A 19,919-nucleotide genomic window follows, 5' to 3' on the forward strand; every position below is an offset into this window, starting at 1 on the left:
TGGCCCAGGGGAGGGGGCTTCATGCTGCACCTTGGCGTGGGCTTTAGCTCATAAAACACTCTAATGCCTGGGATCTCTGTGTCGTCTCGCCTTGGGAGCAGCAAGGGGTGGGGTTGGGGAGAAGGATGCAGAAAGGAGGTGGCCCAGCAGATGCCCTTCCCTCCCCTGCCTTTGGCTTCGTGAACCCTGGGAACAGACTCCTGGATGTGCCCTGCAGACCCTGAAGTGAGGTCGGGGTGGGGAGGGGAGGGGAGGCCAGTGGCAAGAGGAAGAGTGTTCTGAGACAGGAGTTGGGGGCTGACGGGTTCTTTGTGGGGACTGAAAGGGGAAAGAGTGGCGAGGGTAGAGGTGGAGTCCTAGGGAGGGACGTCTTGGGGTTATAGATAACGCAGTCTGATGCTGCTGTGGGGCCTGGGGAAGAGGTGAGGGAGTGGAAAGGTGAGGCCCCTGGCTGGCAGCGGGTGTGATCAGTCCAGCTTCATGGGCAGGGCGGAATGGGGCCCGCAAGGGGGAGCCCTGTGCTGAGGCAGTGCAAACAGCATGGGAGCCAGATCAAACAGATGGGGCACAGAACCTAACTCAGAGGGCCTCAGTTTCCTCATCTGTAAAACAGGAACAGTAATCCCTGGCCTGCAAGGTTGCCCTGAGAACTAAACAAAATTCTCCATGTAGTGTGCTGAGAATGGCATCTCTTTCACAGCATTAAGTGTAGCAAGCTAATAATAAGACAAAGGTCCTGTGCCACAGGGCTCCCACTCTCACACGGTCCTGTTTGCGTACGTGGTACCCCGGGGGAGGGGTCTGGACCGTGGCCATTTCTGCATTTTCTGGCAGCATCCTGAAAGACTTCAATGCCTGGAAGTGTCAGGGCCTTCATTGCAAAGGTGAGCCGCAGCCGTCCTCCCACAGCAGAGAGCTCTGCATCTCCAAGTGGACCGTCACCTTCGCCGCTTACCCCGAGGACATCTGCTGGTGAGCCCCCAGGCTGGGAAGGGGTGGGAAAGAGGCCTGGGCACCCTGCGGGGCTGACCTGGCACTCAGGGAGACAGCACACGTCTCCTGTACCCCGCTGGGCTGGTGGGGTTCAGGTGTGAGGGGGCATGTCCACACCCAGCGCTTCACTCGAGTGTTACTTCCTGGCTTCCCCCCCCCCCCGTCCAGGAGGGTTATAATGGGAGCCATGTAAGTAATTTTAAGTGTCCTTTTAGCCACATTAAAAAAGTACAAGAAACTATTGAAATTAACTTTCATAAGAGTTCTTCCTGTATATCTAAAATATCATTTCAACCCCTAACCAATTTTTAAAAATTGAGATGTTTTACATTCTGCTTTTCACGTGCAGTAGCCTTTGAAACCCGGTGTGTATGTGACACTTGTAGCACATCTCTGTTCAGGTCGGCCACATTTCAACACTCGGTAGCCACCTGTGGCTTGTTGCTGTTGTATCAGACAGTTCTGTCTTGGGTTAAGTGTCAGCCGCCTCTCTAGCCTGGGGGACTTGCTGGTGAGCTGAGCTGTGTCCACGGGGCCTTAAGCTTGACGCCAAGGGTGGGGACAGCCCAGCAGAGGCCCCAGCATGGCTCGCCGTCCAGCCTGGCCTCAGTCCCTCGTCCAGAGCAAGCTTTGGGTGCTCAGCTCTGCTGGGCTGTGCTTCAGCCCCTGGTGGTTCTGCTCATTGGTTGATTAGACGTGGGAATGGTTTGTCAGTCTGTTCTTGGTCGGGGTGATAAGCCAGGGCAGGTTCCAGCCTTTGCTTGTGCCTTTGTCCCCCGCCTCCCTCCACACACCCCAGCTCATGGCCCTATTGGGAATAATGTGTCTCCAGCATGTCTGAGAATGCCGTGTTGGAGCCTTGCTTGGTCTGCTTGGGTGCTCATGGCAACTCTCTGGGTAGGTTGTGCCCCCAGGCTCTAGCTGGGGAGCCGTGATGGCAGTGAATAACCTGTTTTCCCTTGGAGCTCACAGGGACCCCACGTTTGGCCTTCCTGTAGCTGAAGATCAGTGCCTTCACTTGCCTGTGCTCCCGAGGTCAAAAGGAGCCCTCAGCCAGAACCCCCAGTCTAGTCCCTTGCCTCTCCTCAATTTGACCTTCTGACCCACCTAAGCCGTGGGCACTGTGGGTGTCCTAGGTGGCCAGAGTCTGAGAGAGAAGCCTCCAGGGCCTGTGTCCTTCCCCCTGCAGGAAGAACCTCTCTATCCAGGGCCTCCGCTGGTGGTTCCAGTGGCTGGGCATCAACTTCACTCTCTCCGTGGGGCTGTTTTTCCTGACCACACCCTCCATCATCCTGTCCACCATGGACAAGTTCAATGTCACCAAACCCATCCACGCGCTGAATGTGAGTCACCATTCTGCAGAGCCCATCCCAGGAGGGCTGGCGACAAAGGGGCATGGTGGGTGGGGGAGGAATGCGGACAAGGCTGTCGGGGCCGAACCAGGAGGCCATGCCGCTCGGCTCCTGTCTGTGCTTTTAAGCCCTGAGTGGGCACGGCCACATTTATTACAATGTCGTGTATATGTGTGGGTGTGTGTATATGTGTGTGTATGTATATGTAAGGGTGTGTGTTACTATGAAGACATATATTTTCAATGGAATCGATCTAAATAGTCAACAGTAGGGGTAATTTGAATTAAATGGGGGAATATTCAGTCTGATACTGTTAAGCATCCATTGAAATAACTATAGACTTTGTGGCAGACATGGGGGCTTACGATAAAAGCAGAATATAAAATTGTCTCTCAGCACTGGTTGTAGTGATGTGCCAGTGATGTGTGCTTACAATGGATGCTACGGGGAGTGGGTGGGAAAGACTGAAAAGAACTTCGTTGTTGTGGGTGGCAGGGCCATGAATTAATTTTTTTTTTTTACATTTCAGTTTCTGATAATCTTGTTGTAAAGTTATTTATTCTATGGAGGTAATGAATGATTTTTAAAAATCTTAGATGAATTGATGAGATAACAGCTAAACACTCCCCCGAATGGCATCTACTTTGTTTCCATAATTAGCTTTCCTGAAACATCACCCTAAACCTTTTTCTCTTTTCCAATTATACTCGGCATTTGATCAGTCATGTGCTGGGAAAGTGGCCTGGGCTGGAGGGCCTGAGGGCCTGGTCCTCTCTCTGCCATTCCCTAGCTGAAGAATTCTGAGCCTTGGCTTTGCCTCTGAAAGCTGGAGTTAAAACACCAGCCATGTTATACTCATGGGGCTCTTGTGATAATCAGATGAGCTAATGGGCAGTTGAAGCTCCATCTGACTCAACAGCTGATAAAAAATACATAAGTTTCGTTTAGATTTAAAGCATGTAAATGTTCATTCCTTTGCCAGTCTTTTGACATGTGATCAAGGCCTGTTCTTTTGAGAATGGATCTTCTGGTTAGAGTTCCCCTTTGTCTGTTTTACATAAAACACATCCTTATTTCATTATTTGTGATTTCGATTTTGGTTTCTTCCAGTAAAGCCAGAACTTAAAGATACTTGCAAAGCCATTCAAAGTACAGAACCCTCCTAAATTTCATTTCCCTTGGTCTTTTACGTTAATTTACTCTCATCTAATTCGACAGCATTTTTTAGAAACTGGCCTTTATCAAGTCTTTCCAAAATATCCAACTTAGTTTTCAAAGAAATCTATCGTTGTGCGCATTTTATCAGAGAAGGTAGAAGTTAACCAAGCCGTGTGATTACAATGCCAAGTGCACCAGGCCCAGACGGGGCTGGGAACAAACATGAAGCAGTTCTTGGAAGCCGTGACTGGGCGAGGAAAAGCCGAGTGGGTAGGTGGCCGGGCAGGAGCCCTGGCTGTCAGTGTAGCTTCCTCTAGCATCTATCATTGGCTTTCTGTAGGGAATGGAAGAGGTTATCTGCCTTGTCAGTAAGACAGGTGGACTTTAGTGATATGTGAGGTTGCTTTCTTTGCTCTAAAGAGCTATACGAATGTCAGGTGCTGTTACTGTCTGTTCAGACAACATCATGGAAGACCTACCCTGTACCAGCGACAGCGTTGGTCCCAGGGGTCGAGGATGGCTGAATCCCAATCCCCAGAGTGCACTGAGTCGCCATGCCAACAGGGGAGGGCCCAAAGCCCCCAGGCCCACAGCCCTCTCTGCTGCGGACTGTTTTCTAGGACCCCATCATCAGCCAGTTCTTCCCAACCCTCCTCCTGTGGTCCTTCTCGGCCCTGCTCCCCACCATTGTCTACTACTCTACACTGCTGGAGTCTCACTGGACCAAGTGAGTGCCCAGGGCTCGCCCCTGAGAAGGGTGTCTCTGATGCCCCTTCCCCACCCCCAGGGATATGGGCACACAGCAGGGGTCCTACGGGGGACACCTGGGGCATTTGAGGGACTGTGAGGGCTCAACTCTGATTTCCTACAGGTCAGGGGAAAATCGGATCATGATGACCAAAGTCTACATATTCTTGATCTTCATGGTGCTGATTCTGCCCTCCCTCGGCCTCACCAGGTACATATTGCCACCCGCTCTAATTTCAGAACCATCTGGAGAGCACTGTCCCTAAGGCAATGGAAATGGTCAGGAAGTGGATGCAAATTAGTAGCAACATTTAAACCTGTCATACCCATTTGGAACGCAGTTGTGATGGCCCACTGATTCTTCTGGAGATATGATCTTTCTGCCTTAAAAAAAAAGCTTGAAAATAAAAACTTATCCTAGACCTTCCACTTAGGGAGAGGGTATGACCATGGCTTTGGTTATTTCGAGGAAGTTAGTTTCTATTAAAGCAGGCCCTGGTAAGTTATGGTGCAGTTAAGTAGCATCTTGGAGAACCAATGTAGATCTTGAAATTTGGCCTGGCTTTTTTGGGGAGTGTGTGTGATTAGGTTTATTTATTTATTTTAATGGAGGTACTGGGGATTGAACACAGGACCTGATGCATGCTAAGCATGTGCTCTGCTACTGAACTATACCCTCCCCCAGTCTGTTTTCTACAGCAGAAAAAAAAATGCAGACATATGTAGTGATCACATGGATTGTTGGAAATAAATTCTTACAGGATTCATTTTCCTTTCAGTCTGGATTTTTTCTTCCGGTGGCTCTTTGATAAAACTTTTTCGGAGGCCTCTATCAGGTTGGAGTAAGTATCAGACCCGTTGAGGTTTGGAGCCATGGTCCCGGGTAAATGTCCCACAGGGCTGGGGCTGCAGTGGTGAGACGACAGTCTGTGCTTCAGGGCCTGTGGCTTCCCCACCACCCCTCCAGGTTCCTGGCTGGGCCGCACCATGGGAGCTGACCCACTTTATGCTACATGTGCAGAAATGTGGTTAATCTTTTAGGCCATAACTTAATTAGGGGCCGTCTCATTCATGCTTTGAAACTTACTTACTGAGAACAGAACTGCTTAGGGAGAAGGAACTGCTGGGTCTCAGCGGTGCCAGGGAAGAGAGAAAAGAATGATAATTAACGTTGCAACCAGAATGACTGTCTGGTCCAGGATTACTTTTGCTAGGAGAGTGGAGTTAAACTTAACTTTTGATGTGTGTCCTTGCTATTACTACTTTCAACCTGTATCACACCCACTTAATAGTAATGCCTGTGATTTAAGAAGATACTATGCTAAATCCTTCATTCTTTTTCTCATTTAATCTTGACAAGCTATGAGGCAGAAACAATTACTATTTCCATTTTACAGATGAGGAGACTGAGGCCCAGAGATGTTGAAGAACTTGCCCCAGGCTACCCAGTTAGTTAAGAGACAGAGATTCAAACCCAGCCCTTACTGTAGTACTTCAGGTCCTAATGTAGGCCCTAAGGTTCAAGGTAGATTTTTCCAAAGGTCTGTTCATAAGGAAGGCTGGCTGTGCTTACCTGAAAGGGTAGAGTGAATTAAATGTGTTCTCACTGGGTTAGCTGAGGACTCGGGAACTGGCAGCCACAGACATACACATACCCAACCAGCTCTTGACAGTGTCTTCCAAATTGCCAATTCCATGGTCAGCTCTCAGTCCCCTTTACGTGATCTCTCAGCAGTGTCTGGCACATCCATTGCGCTTTCATCCTTGAAACATTGATGTCTCTTGGCTCTGGGACTCTCTGCTCCTGCTTGTCCCCAAACATCTCTTCAAGCCCTAAATATCCAAATATCACCACCCAAGGGTTCATCCCTCAGTCCTCTAGCCACACCAACTCTAGGTGACCTCAGATGGACCCCTGGCTTTAATGCCACCTGACTTCTCGTGAGTCAGAGTACACAGGTGATGTCCCCATCTATAACTCCAGCCTGTGCCTCCAGACCCTGCATCCTGTGCCCGTGTGGAGTTCTCCTGGGCATCTCAGACGTTACCTGCCCAAAACCAAACTCCTGACTTTTATCCCCAAATTTCTCCTCCCACAATCGCCCCCCACCCATGACTCTTTTTCTAGTTGCTCTGGCAAAAAAAACCTTGGCATTCTTCCTGTCTTCTCTTTCCTTCACATGCCACACTTGACCCATCAGGAGATCCTGACTGCTCTAAGACAGATCCAGGGCCCTACTGTCCTCACCGTCCCCACTACACAGATGACAGCGGTCGCTCTGTGTGGTCGCTCTGCGTGGCCTCCCTGCCCCTCAGCGTCCTCCCCACAGCCGAGCTGCTCCTCCACACCTTTCAGCCTCAGCCCTGCCTCCCTGCCGGCCCACTCCAGCTCCCTGCCCCGTCCGCTGGTGTGAAAGCTGTTGCTGCCTCTGCAGGGACGCTCCCTCCCCAGGTTTCTGGTTGACTGCTCTTCACCTCGGCATCTCTGCACAAGGCGTCAGCTGATTAGAAAGGCTTCTCTGACGGCTGCCCTGTGTAACGTGGTGACCCTGCCCCACCTGCCTTGTTTCCCTCCGGAGCAATCACCGCACCCGGCTGACTGTGTATTTACTTGTTCGTCTGTCTGTGTCCCGCCAGTCAGGATGTGAACCCCTCAAGAGCAGGGTCAGGGGCTCTGTTTCATTCTCAGTGCCTGTACACACTGCACACACACGCACGCACGCACGCGCGTGGAATGAGGGATGCATATCCAGCTTCGGGGCTTTCTGCCCCTGCCCAGCCCCGGGCCTCCTCCCCTCTCTGGGCACTCAGCTCCTCCATACCTGGTGGCTCCCCAGGTGCGTCTTCCTGCCTGACCAGGGGGCCTTCTTTGTGAACTACGTCATTGCCTCGGCCTTCATCGGCAACGGCATGGAGCTGCTGCGGCTGCCCGGCCTCATCCTCTACACCTTCCGCATGATCATGGCCAAGACCGCGGCCGACCGCAGGAACGTCAAGCAGGTATGGGGGATGGGAGGCCCTGACATCCTCCCAGGGCCTCTCCACTGCCCGCTAAGGGCCAGGCACGGTGCCCAGGGCTGCTCTGTGGACAGTGTAGGCGCAAGGAGGAGCCTGTGTGAAGGTGGCATGTCTGTGTAATTCTCCACTCTGACTCACGGGCTGGGGGAGAGAGTGTGGATTTTTGTATTTTAACTGGTCTGATCACTCACACACATACCCAGATGTACAACTAAGATCAGTACATTCCCACGAGCCCTTGTTTGCATACATTTGTAGATTTCCACAGAGGTCAGAGGCATTGTGGCCTTGCAGCATTTGTTCCAAGAGTCCCTAAATTGGGTGTATTGGGGTTCTCCTTTGTTCTCCTTTGCCGTCGTGGGCACCTGGGCACCCTAAGAGGAGAAGCACTGCATTCTGTCGTTTAATCCTCAGAACCCCCTTGGGGTGGGCACCACCAGACCCTGCTTTGCAGACACACAGGTTAAGCCATAGGGAGGTTAAGCACTTGGCCCGGGACACATGGCTCAAAGGGGCAGAGCTGATGTTGGATCTGAGGCCAAAGTCAGTGGAGGGTTAAGAGTCAGACAGCCTCTCTGTCCTCGAGGGGTTCATTGGTCTGTGGGGTAGATGGGAGGAGAAAAAGAGAAACACTAAGAAAACATGCATCGTTATCCTTGGGAGGTCTGGGTGTGAGCTAAGTGGTGCTGGAGAAGGCTGGTGGAGGGAAAGAAGGCCTCAAGAGGTGGGTGTAGCTATGAGCCTCCCATTTCCAAGTCCTTCCCCACCCTCTCTCCCCTCACTACCCGGGGTGCATGGGGGAGGGTCGGGGGGACCAAACCTGTGACCTCCTCACTACCTCCCCCTCCCAGAACCAAGCTTTCGAGTACGAGTTCGGAGCCATGTACGCGTGGATGCTGTGTATCTTCACTGTCATCATGGCCTACAGCATCACCTGCCCCATCATCGTGCCATTCGGTGAGTGGCCCTGCAGCAGGTCCCAGGGTAGGTGGAGGGCTGATTCTGCCAGGCACCCCAGGACAGCCATCACCGGGGCATTATGAGGCCCCACAAACGAGGACCTCTTGTAGTCACAAGAACCACTTGCTGCCAAGGAGCCGCAGTTGACACCAAATTTAATTTCACTTCTCATGGATTCCTTCCCCTGGCCTTCCAAACTCTGACCTCTCAGAGCTTCTCCCGGTCTGCCGGCTGACTGCTGCCTTCTCGGTGGATCTTGGCAGTAGTAGTGGAGGCTCTCGTGTGCTCTCGCTCTGGCCAACCCTGTGCACTCCACACTAAATTCTCTCATGATCCTACAAGGCAGGTCTCGTTTCTGTCCCCTCTTCACAGACAAAACACTTAACACTTTGTTAGTGATGAGTAGAGTGAGGATTTGGACTTAGGACTGTTTGACTTGGAAGGCCAAGGTCTTGCCACTAAAATACAACAACAGAAGCTGGCAGACAGATGGAAGACTTTGGAAGGAAACGGAACACCCAAGAGACTGTCGGCAGTGACAGCTGAGGTTTAGGGGAGGAGGAAGTTGTAGCTTTCCCTGTATGCGCTCTGCTATTATGAAGATTTATAGTAGTATTACTCTTTCAAAACAAACAATTTACTTTAAAGAACCTGAGATAATGGAAAGGCAGCACCCACCTTCTGTGCTGTCTGTCGGCAGTGATGGGTGCAGGGGCTTAGCTTGGGTGGGAGAAGGAAAGGAGAGGGGGAGCACTGAGGGATAAAGGGGTGGTTCAGTGTGGGAGGAGCCCAGGAGGAAGTGAGGCCAGGCATCTGGGTGTAAAGTCATCCTTTCACCCTAAAATTATCCTAGAATTTCAACATTCCATGGGGACAAACTCACAGACACCTCTACTCCCTAGGGTTAGAAAGGCCAGGAAAGGGGTAAGAGAAACGGGGAGGGGAAGGGGAGAGAGAGATGGAGAGAAAGAGAGGTAGGCAGGATCGCAGTCTGGAGATGCCCCAGCCGCAGCTCCAGGCACAAATAGCCACCTCCAGGAGGAAGGGGCAGAGGGGCCCTTGTGGCCCTCCCAGGTCTCCAGCTCACAGCCCTGGCTCTGCAGGCCTCATCTACATCCTACTCAAGCACATGGTGGACCGGCACAACCTCTACTTCGTCTACCTCCCGGCCAAGTTGGAGAAGAGGATCCACTTTGCGGCTGTGAACCAGGCCTTGGCTGCTCCCATCCTGTGCCTCTTCTGGCTCTACTTCTTCTCCTTCCTGCGCTTGGGTGAGGGCCCCTTCTCAGTAGGGTGGGAGTGGAGGGCAGGAGACAACACCCAACCTCACATTCCCACATCCACACCAGCCAGTCAAATTCCTCACTGTTTTAAGAGCATCAACTCGGTGTCCAATCAGAAGGTGATACCCCAGGGCAAGGGGTGCAGCATTGACAACCCAGTTCCCAAGCTAGCCTGAGCTCAAGTATAACCTGGTGAAGGCCAGGTCGATTGCCCCAGAGCGCCTTATGGGGAAGACGGTCCCTTTATCAGCTATGAAGGGGCTGAACCAGAGGGTAAGCTGGTCCACATTGCTCTCTGTGGGTGTGGATGGGCCCGGGTCCTCACATCTCACAGTGTGGAGGAGGAGGGAGTGTGCAGGAGGGGAAACTGACACTCTTAGGAAAAAAGAAAAGGCAGAAGAGATGTGTGACTTTGCCCCAGTCAGGTAGACAGGCCTCCATCCTCCCCTGGCCCGGGGCACTGAAGACAGCAGGGCACTGACCCAGCAAGGAAGCTGGCAAATTTCCATTGGCATGATGCCCTAGTCCGTGAGATCTGACCAAGGATAATGCCTGCTGCTCAGTGGGTCACTCTGTGTGCTCTGGCTGTGAAGATACCATCCCAGCTGCTGGAGAGGGTGGGAAGAGGGGTGATGCCTTCTCTTTATCTTCTGTCTAAAGGAGAAGTCACACACAGTTCCTGCACCATGTGTGACCTACCCCCACCAAGGCTGGCATCCTTTTGTCCCCAGGTCTGAAGGCTCCCCTCACCCTGTTCACTTTCCTGGTGGTGCTGTTGACCATCCTGGTCTGTCTGGCCTACACCTGCTTTGGATGCTTCAAGCACCTCAGCCCTCTGAACTACAAGGTAAAGGGCTCCTCCCCTCCCACCACCAAGCCAGGATCTGGGAGAAGATGGTTCACTCTCCTTCCCTCCTCCACCTCTTCCCATATCAACAGATCCACGGCCCTCTCCAGATTTTATTTATCCACGGGAAAGGCGTGGGTAGCTGGGTGTGATGTGGAGCTTCCCTCCCCACCCCCTTCCCTGCTCCCTGCACTGTACCACCCCCCGCCTTGAGCTGCCGCTGGGAGCTTTGTGCCAGCTGGTACTATTATTCTGGGTGTTAATAGTCTGTTTGTTTGGAGGATGTTAGTTCAGGAAGATCAGTTTTGTTTTTCATTGCAAGTTTTTGCTGTCATCTGCAGACAGAAGAGTCGGCGAGTGACAAAGGAAGTGAGGCAGCAGCCCACATGCCTCCACCATTCACAGTAAGTGCGGTGTTTACCCGAGCACTGAGCACCTGCCGCCATCCCAACCACATGGGCCTTGCAAACATGCTTGGATCCTCTCTTGTTAAGCTAGAAGTCCTTGATCACATGCAGGCAGGTTTCTGAATTAACGTCATTTGAGAGGGAGTCCCTGGTCCCTCCCGATGTTTTCTGTTAGATATGTGAAGCCACATCCGCCACCGAGAAGATAATTAGTTCTGCCGTGATGAATACCTATCCCCCTCGGTTTCAGTTCCCTGCTCACTTTCCTTCTTTGCATATTTAATGCTTGGTGAGTTTGTGTCTTTAGTGAAGCTGTATCTCATGGCCCTGTGGTTTGATAATTGATCATGGGTGTTTCGCCAGCACCTGCCTGTGTGAGGTCCTCCACTAGGCACCAGGAGGGTGTCACACTACCTTCCCTCTGAATTCAACACATTGAACATTGCACCTGCTTTGGAGGCGGGCACAGTGTTAGAAAGACACCAGGGCTCCTTTCTTTTCTGGTTCTCCCTGCTTCCGGCCTCCAGGGTCCTGCTTCTCTGCTCCCACAGCTGTGACTGCCAGCCCTTCTGACAGACAGACAGACAGACAGACAGGGCCAGGATGGTGCTGATCTAGAGCATCAGCCCTGTTCTTTCCAGCGGCTCCCTCCCAGGTGTCAGGCACTCTTACCAGTGTCTGTCCTTGGACCAGCCCGAGAAGGTTTCAGGAAGATGAATCACCCAGAGGCACACCTATGACTATGCCCCAGACGGGCAGGGGGAGTGATGTAAATCCCTCCTTTTCAGCCTGGTTCGGGGTCAGCAGCCAGAGCCTGGGATTGGGAGGAGACATAACCTACGCAGATTCAGTCAGCTGCTTGGAGGTCCCACTGACAGCATTCTAAGCCTGTCCTGTGTAGACAGACCTGTTTCTGATGTAAAGTGAGAAGTTCTAGAATCCAGTGCCAGGAAGCTTTGTTTCCTCTGAGAAATGGGTGTGCTTTCTTCTCTATGACTACACAACTGTGTGATTGTGTTTTCTGATTTGCTCTGGCTTCTAGGAAGTTTTGCAAGTGACATATTTTAGGTCCTGATGTCCTAAGTTGATGGCACTTCTTTATGTGTCCTTTGTAAGCATTCTGTGTGTCTTCCTGCTGGAAGGAGGCAGGGCAGTGGGGGAGGAATGGGGAACAGAATCTCAGCCTGCCCACCTGAGCACTAACACCCCCATTTGTTGGCAGCCCTACGTGCCCCGGATTCTGAACAGCTTGTCCTCAGAGAGAACAGCCCTGTCCCCGCAGCAGCAGCAGACCTACGGTGCCATCCACAACATCAGTGGGACAGTCCCAGGGAAGAACACGGTTCAGAGTCCTGCGGACAGCGTGGTGGGCGCCCACCAGGAAGCCTGAGGGCAGGGGGGCTGCCAGGCTGGACCGGGCTCCAGGACTCGGGAGGTGAGGAGACACAGGTGGAGAAGCAGCTTGACTCTGACCTCCAACCAAATTCAGGACTTCTTTCCACCTGTTTTAAGCACAACAGCTCTAAAAATGATGGACACAGAAAGGGGGCTCCGGCCCTTGGCTGAGGGGAAAAGGGCGGGCCTGCCATCGGGCGGTGGCCTTCCGTAGTCCCAGCAGCTCTGCGTTCTTATTGGCCCCCCCAAGGGTCTGTGTATTTCCAACTCCCCCTTCTGTGTAAGTGTCCAGCTCTGCAGCTGGGATGATGTGATTTTTAGCAAGATCATGTGTTGGAAATGTGTCCCTCCGCCCATTAGCTATGGTGACTTTTATCAAGTAAGAGGGGATGTACCATGTGGACGACCTTCTCCCTTCTGAGCATGCACACGACTGATAACCGAAGAGCCTGCAGCAGCCGCAGGCCGGAGATAGCTTCCAGATGAGGGTCCAGATCCATCCCAGCTCCCCCTTCTGGGATTAGGCCATTCACACCTGTCCCCGGCCCCCAGGAGTGCGCTTCGGGGAGCCGGCGGGGAACGGGCCAGTGCTGGGAGGTAGCAGGCTCCTCCACATCCCCCGCTGTGGTTCTGTGCTTTTCTGTCATGTTGCCAGTGACACTGTGGCTGGGTCAGGCTCACCCTGCAGCAGGCAGGGACAGTGAGGACCACTAATAAAGTGACCATTTAGCCAGACTGGTGAGATCCAGCCTCCCTGCCTCTTCAGGGCCCAGTGCAGTGGGGCTCAGTCTCCAGCCCTTGATGCGCCATCTGTCTATTCCCTCCAAAGGGGACAGTGCTCAGGGCCTCCTTAAAGCCAAGGGAGAGCTATGGCCACAGAAGGAGAGGTGCAGCCTCTTGCTGCTTCTCTCCCCATGGGATCCTGTGGCTGGGATGCACCTTTAGGCACTTGCCAGATAAGCTGCCTCTCTACTGCTTCCTGGGTGAAGGATGCAGGTGGGGCGCAGGGCTGGTGAGGCGGGCACAGCCCCCAGCAGTCCCTTGGCCTTGCGGCCTCTGCTCCGAGCTGCCCTAGCCCCAGGACAGGGTAGAGCAGCCTCCTGGTGCCCCAACAAGCTGTCCTGCCCTTCCCAGCAAGGGTGGAGCTAGACCCTCAATGCAGAGTGCAGACCTGCCAGCTCTACTGTAAGGGGAACCCCATGTGGGGTCGGGGCTCCTGCATGACACCTGGTCCAGCCACTCTTAGAAGGAAAATCATTTATCATCAAAGCCACATTGCTTAACAGGTGTGTGAGGAGTGGGTGTGAAGGGATGAGCATGGGGTCCCAGCGTGGGCAGGGGACAGATGTGGATACATTCCTCAGAAAAGGGGCCTCTTCACCAAGAGAAGGTGGGGGGTGGCCTCCCTGCCAGCCCCACTTCTACCAGGAGCTGGGCTGGGAGACTGGGGGCCTCTGGGTCAAGGGGCAGCATCAGGAGGGGGCCTGTATGGTGACAGCCTGTCTCCGCTCGGGTCACTGCCGCTCTACCAGCCCCACGAACTTGCGGATGTCCTGGGCGAGCAGCTCCGGCTCCTCAAAGGCAGCAAAGTGGCCCCCACGGGGCATGTAGGAATAGGAGAGGAGTTTAGGGTACTTGGACTTCACCCACTTCTCTGGGAAGTGCATTAACTCATAAGGGAAGGCAGCAAAGCCGGTGGGCACGTAGACCTTCATCCTGGAAGGGACAGAGATCCCAGTGAAGGGGAGGCTGTGGCCTGCCCCCCCCTTCAGCAGTGGGCACAGTGGGGGGTTCGTTCAGAGGCTCGGAGAGCAGTTCGCCCACCCACATGGAGCCACAAAGAAAAGGACAGACCCCGGGTTTTAACCACCCACTCCAATCCCAACCCACTAAGGGCCCTCTTTTCTGGATGGGCTGCCCAGGCTGGAGAGCATGAGTGAGCACGGGATGGGACAGTCTTTAACTTCCACCTCTATCCCCCTTTCCCTTTGCTGCTGCCTAAGGGTCTCCCTGTGAGGTCTGGAAAGAGTTCCAGGGAAGTTCCAGAAACATCAGTGCCACCCCAGGACAGGCTCCTGGCTCTAGGGATGTCTGGGGGCCACGCCCAGCGGTTCCCTCCGTGAGCTAATTCTAAAGATGCGAGGATCGCTCCCAATACTCCTGACCTCCTTTAAGTTGTCTTCTCATCCTACAAACCCAGTGCACACAGAAGGCTAGGCTGGACTTTTCCACATAAAATGTCGTCCTTGGAGTGCAAGACCAGGTCGTTCCCCTGCTCCCTGCCTCTGAAGAACCCTCCTCAGAGGCCCCATTCCGGGCTCAGCCAGACTTACGTCTCATGCTTATTGGCCATGAAACCCTGTCCCAGGTTCTCCTTGTAGAAGCGCTGGGAAGAAGTGATGGTGCCCGTTGTCCAGTAGAGCATGATGCCCGTCAGCAGATCGTCCAGGGAGAACTTCCTGGGAAAGCAGACCAGAAGGCCACTGTCAGTACCAACTGCAGCTTTATGACAGACAGAGCTCCCACTTCCAGGCTGCAAGAGCGTGCCAGGCGCTGAGCCCACCTGGCTTCCCTCCTCTGACCTCACTGCAAGCTTGGTGGTCTAATCCCCGTGTCACAGGCCTGGCCCAGGGTCACCAGCTGCCATGACAACAGGTGATGCAGAGTGATGCCTGCGTGCGAGGCAGGCTGTGCTGGCTCATACCGTCATCCTGGGTGGTGGTGTGTCCCCTTCCCCAACTGGCCCCCAGAGGTTCAGTCCAAATGGGAAGGAGTAGGCGAGTCAACCAAACCCAGGGGCTTTGACTGATCACCACTAGGTGGCCCTGAGATCTGTGAGCAGGATGCTACAACCCCTGCTCAGAGGTGGTGCCCTCAGTGCAGGCCACCCTCAGACCATCCTCAGGGGGTTCTGCCCCTGCCAGGCCCGGGGCACACCTGCTCTCCAGGCAGTCTTTGGAGCCCCTGGACCTGCCCTGGCCGGGCACCAGAAGAAGCAGGGCAGGGCCAGCAGCTCCTGGGGCATTTTTATTCACCAGCCCCCAGCTTGCTGGTGTGCCCCCTGCCAAACCGATGTCACCCCAGGAAGGAGCCATGGGGCCCTGCAGAGACCCCCCCCACTCAGCACAGGACACCTCTTTTCTTCTCCATCCTGGAAACTGCTGAGCAGATGAACCCCACAAAGTTGCAGAGCCCCACATTTCAGGAGGAAATATTCAGTTGGTACCTAATGTTGGAGTATGTAGTCTGTGGACTCTGGAAAGCCCTACATCCTCCTGGCCCTGCCGGCACCGTGGGCTCCCTCCATCTCCTGGGGCTCCCTCAGCCTGGCCTGTGTCCAGAGCCCCCAGAGCCCTCCATGGCCTCCCTCTCTGTCCACTTCAGCTGCTGCTGCCCCTGGGTATCCCTCCTGGGCTCCCACCTCCCACCGCTCTCCCCAGCTCATCTTCCACTCCCCCAGCCTCTACCCTTCTCCCCTGGAATAACTGCCCACTGCACCCCAGACCCTCTAGCTTCCCTGACATCCACTTACCCCTCAGTGCCCTCATCTGGGGGCCTTCTGCTGCCCTGAGCCCACCTGACAGTCCACGGACCCGCAGGGACTCCAGCGCTGCTGACACTCGTGCTCTCCAATCTCAGCTGCCACCTCCTCAGAGGGTCCTGACAGCCATGCACCCACCCACAGCCTCCCGCCTGCCCTGCCTTCCTCTTTGAAGAAATCTAAGTTCATGGAGCAGCAGGTCCCGCCTGCCCTTCCCAGCTTGATTCCAGATTTGGGGGCTTAGGAGAGCTGTCGCTCCCTTGTCCTGGGCCCTGAATCCCTCCATCTGCCTCCCCAGGCCCAAACATCAGTCACTTCCCTCCCCCTCACTGCCCCCAGGTCTTCCCTCCCTCCTGGCCCTGCCCTCTCTCCCATGCCTCCTCACCCCTGCACACTGGGACTGTCCCTGCTGCCCAGGCCTGTAGGTAGGGCCCTCTGACTAGGTCTGTCCTCCCAGACTCTCTTCTGGTCCTCCTTCTGCAGCCACTAAGGTTTCTCCCAGCATCCCTGGATGCTGCCTGCCTGCACTCTGTCTGAGGAGATCTACCCTGTGGCTCCAGCTACTAATTCACTGGGAGCACAGCCGAAATAACTTCCTCACCTGAGCTCCAGATCTCTGAGTCCAGTTACCAAGTGGACACCTCAGCCCGGACATCCCACCAGCATCTGCCACTTGGCACATCCATGACAAAGATGAGCTCAGCCTCTCTGCTGAGCCCCTGCCCTGACACCACATGCACACTCACACACACATGTGCACTCACACAGGCTCCCCTCCTCAGCCTCTCTTCCCTGTCTGATGAATGGCATCTCCATGCCCTGCAGCCGAGTTAGAAAGCTCAGTCACTGCTGGCGTTCTGCTCTACATCCCCGCCAAGCCCTGCTGCCCTCACTCCTCATTCCCATCCCATGCCCGTCCCAGGCCAGGCCCTGCCCTTGCCATTGCTGCCCGGGTTAAAGAATATTTGCTGCTCCTCCGGCCTGGCTCCTCAGCACTTGGACGATTAACTTAGTTGATTCATCAGAAGCCAATTTGCCAAAAATGGTCCATCAGCTGGATTTACTTATTTACTTCAGCTATTTAGCTGCACTTGATCAATTACATTTTTTTTATCCTCAGAACCACATTTTAAGGCATGTTCAATTCACCTCTGCCCTGCCCCCAACTAGTGCATCCTGAGACAGGAGCAGAGGGAGTCTGAGGGGCAAAGGAGCGGGACAGAGGAAGGTGTTCATATTAAATATGAAAATATGAAGACCTGGTAAGAGAAGAGGCTTCTCAGAGATGAAGAATATACTTGTAAGGCCTCTTCACATCCAGGGTTATATTCCTCTTAGTCCCTCCTCTCTGAAATCCTGGCTCTCGAGCAACAGCAGCATGGAGCAGGGACAGAGAGAAAATGAACATCTTTTTAAATGCAATTTTGATGACAAAATGACAACCAGTCAGTGAAAACTGAACAGTTACAAGAAGCATTTACAAGAAGCTCTGTGAACTGGCTTTGGGCTTCCATCCGCCCTGCAGCTCTGAGCACAGCCTGGCAACCACCACACCAACCGTTTCCACCCTGCTGCAGTTAGTGATCTTTCTGGATCTGATGGTGTCTGTGTCCTGCTCACAGCTTTGGTGCCCCCTGTATGCAGCTGGGCAGGAGCTGCAGGGGGCGGCCGGGGATGGTCTGACCCGGCCTCACATCTGGCTCCGGGTATTTGTGTGCAAAAAGCAAGGTCAGGCCCCTCACCAAAGTGCTCCTAGCAGTGTTCCATCAACCCCTGAGTGCTACCCAGTTTGTGGCGGGAGAAACAGATCCCAGGGTGAAGGCTTGTGAGACTTCTGGAGGACCCACCTACAGGAATGGGGTCATGGTCTGGCCCCAATGTACCTGAAGCAGCCTTGGAACAAGTCACCCTCTCCCAAGTCCACCTTGCATTTTAATTGTTCCAACCTTTACTTCTGCTTTTCTCTTTGCCTAAATTCCTTTCTTCCACCCTTTCCACCTGGCAAACTCCTACTCATCCTTCAAGGCCCAAATCAAATAGATTCTCCCAGTCTTTTCTCCTCCCTGCCTCTTAGACAAACTGAATCCTCCTTTCCCTGGATGCCCACAGTCCTTTGCATGAATCATTAGGACTCACTTATCCAACAAATATTGACCGAGCACCTACTATACGGCCAGGGCTGTTCCAGGTGCCAGGGCTAGGGCCTGGCTAGACAAACTCCCTACTTCCAGGCCGGGATCCATTCACTCTTTTTCCCATCCCAGCACTGTATCTGTTGCTCTGTGTGTCTCTGAAGGAAAAGAGAAAGGGATAGGTCTTGGAAAAGGGGGGTCAGGACCACCTGGATGAAGCCGGAGTTGGGCCAGGGAACTGGCAGTCATGCACTGAAGAAACTGCAGCCTCTAAGTCTCCAGGAGATGGGACAGCTTCTCCACTCTTTCTGCAGCTGCCCTCCAGGACCAGCTTCCACTGAGCAGGCAGTCACATGGCCCTGAGGCCAGGTCCTTCAGGGGTTCAGGAGGGAGAGCTGTGGGCTGCTCCCAACTCCTAGCAACCGAAAGGCTCCTGTGGCCCTCTGGGCTCCCTGATCCCAGGAGGAGGCTGTTTAGCAAATGGGACACAGACAGTCCTGAGCCCTGCATCGTATTTTGACTGCTTTACTGTGAGGCTTGAAGCAAGTCACTGGACCTCCCTGGGCCTCAGCTTTCTCATCCAAAGAGCAGGGCTGGGTTGGTCACAGGACAAGGATTTGTGGGACATCCAGCAATAGATGGAACTTGCTAGTCATCCCACCCAGATAAAGCAACCAGAGATGAAGATGGTGAGGAGGGACGGGGGTGAGGAAGTGCCACTGGGCTGGGGGCTGACTGCAGGGGTGGACGGGGTCTCACCTCTCCAGGCCTCCATCCTCCAGATCCCGGAACTCTGAGTTGGTCCAGGTAGAAAACTTCTCTAGGATATAGGCAGCCAGTCCCACAGGAGAGTCATTCAGAGCACAGCCTGGCGTGGGAGGAAGCAAAGGTGCGGCTCAGGCCTGGGACCAGGGAGCTGAGTCCTGGCTGTGAGGACTGGGGCGTGATGCTGGCCCCACAGGGAAGCCTACATTGGAGCACAGCCCTGCCCTAACTCTTGGGGTGCTCCTGAGCCTCACTTCCTCGACCCTCAGCCTTGGAATCCTTACCTGACAAGACGGGATTAACACCCAACCACCAGCTCACAGGGACCCACACACTATGTGGGCAGCTTCCTTCACACTGAAGGGGCGTGGGGAGCAGTGCCTGGAAGAGGGCACGGCAGGGCTTCTGGGCTGGTGTGTCACACTCTGTTTCTTGAGTGAGTGCTGGTTATATGGATGGATTTCATTTGTGAAAATTCATCAACCAAAATGTTAGCAAGTTCTTCTGAAGACTGGGGAGAGGGGAGGGAGGGACGAGAGGTTATAGCAATTGTCTTTCCTGTTTTGTGGTTTCTGGCATCTTTCAATTTTTGGACAATGAACATGGATTACTTTTATAATCAGGGGGAAAAGCCTGGTTTTGTAAAGCACTATTTTTATTAATTTCATGAGCTGCCTACCGTGTGAGCATGAGACTGTCACGGCAACTATACCAGACCTGGAAATGGCAAAACAATTCCTGGGTGTCCTGAGAGGGGTTCAGGGAGCTTCTGGTGGACCCTTCCAGGGTTATATGATTGTGACGGGGGCCCCCCTCTCTCTTTCTCTTAGAACTATTTTTACAGCTCTGTAAATTATAGAAACTAGTAATGCAAATGATTCTTGTTCATTGAGAAGCAAATGAATTTTGTCCAGAGAGTAGATCCTAAAATTTCTCATCACAAGGGAAAAAACCATTTTTTTTCTTGTAGCTATATAAGATATTGGATGTTAACTAAACTTATTGTGGTAATCGTTTTGCAATAGATGTAAGTTGTCATGCTGTGTACCTTAAATGTATACTGTGCTATATGTCAATTATATCTCAATAAAATCAAAAGAAAAAGTTTTTTGCCCAGTGGACTTTTAATTGATTATTATCCTGTGGATTTTGACAAGTTTTGTATCTATTAGCAAATTAATTTTAGTGTTCCTAATTGCCTTTGAACTGTTTTGTTTTACATTTTACTGGTTCCTTTATTAATTAATAAGTTAAATAAAATCTTTTGACGTGTATTCTTTTTTTGTATGATTTGATGATTAAAAAATTTTTGTTTTTTTAC

General features: G+C 53.1%; 2 protein-coding genes across 10 annotated transcripts in view; one reads left to right on the forward strand and one right to left on the reverse strand.

Annotated features, from left to right (window-relative positions):
- Nucleotides 1-12,895, forward strand: part of TMEM63A (transmembrane protein 63A) — a 30,762-nt gene extending 17,867 nt beyond the window's left edge. For all 4 annotated transcript variants that reach the window (XM_010992552.3, XM_010992559.3, XM_010992567.3 and 1 more), the window contains exons 14-24: nucleotides 835-972; nucleotides 2,183-2,336; nucleotides 4,124-4,230; nucleotides 4,375-4,461; nucleotides 5,030-5,092; nucleotides 7,088-7,250; nucleotides 8,120-8,225; nucleotides 9,332-9,499; nucleotides 10,243-10,358; nucleotides 10,700-10,762; nucleotides 11,988-12,895. In XM_010992552.3, the coding sequence (XP_010990854.2) occupies nucleotides 835-972; nucleotides 2,183-2,336; nucleotides 4,124-4,230; nucleotides 4,375-4,461; nucleotides 5,030-5,092; nucleotides 7,088-7,250; nucleotides 8,120-8,225; nucleotides 9,332-9,499; nucleotides 10,243-10,358; nucleotides 10,700-10,762; nucleotides 11,988-12,155 (1,333 nt within the window). In that variant the 3' untranslated portion in view covers nucleotides 12,156-12,895. The remainder of the gene's footprint in view (nucleotides 1-834; nucleotides 973-2,182; nucleotides 2,337-4,123; nucleotides 4,231-4,374; nucleotides 4,462-5,029; nucleotides 5,093-7,087; nucleotides 7,251-8,119; nucleotides 8,226-9,331; nucleotides 9,500-10,242; nucleotides 10,359-10,699; nucleotides 10,763-11,987) is intronic.
- A 507-nt stretch (nucleotides 12,896-13,402) lies between these two features.
- EPHX1 (epoxide hydrolase 1) overlaps nucleotides 13,403-19,919 on the reverse strand; it is a 36,628-nt gene continuing 30,111 nt past the window's right edge. For all 6 annotated transcript variants that reach the window (XM_031438452.2, XM_010992586.3, XM_064477261.1 and 3 more), the window contains exons 7-9: nucleotides 18,593-18,701; nucleotides 14,494-14,619; nucleotides 13,403-13,876 (exon numbers count right to left, since the gene is read on the reverse strand). In XM_031438452.2, coding sequence (XP_031294312.1) covers nucleotides 13,675-13,876; nucleotides 14,494-14,619; nucleotides 18,593-18,701 — 437 coding nt within the window. In that variant the 3' untranslated portion in view covers nucleotides 13,403-13,674. The remainder of the gene's footprint in view (nucleotides 13,877-14,493; nucleotides 14,620-18,592; nucleotides 18,702-19,919) is intronic.

Source organism: Camelus dromedarius, chromosome 21, assembly GCF_036321535.1.
Source record: "Camelus dromedarius isolate mCamDro1 chromosome 21, mCamDro1.pat, whole genome shotgun sequence".
NCBI classification, from domain to species: domain Eukaryota; kingdom Metazoa; phylum Chordata; class Mammalia; order Artiodactyla; family Camelidae; genus Camelus; species Camelus dromedarius.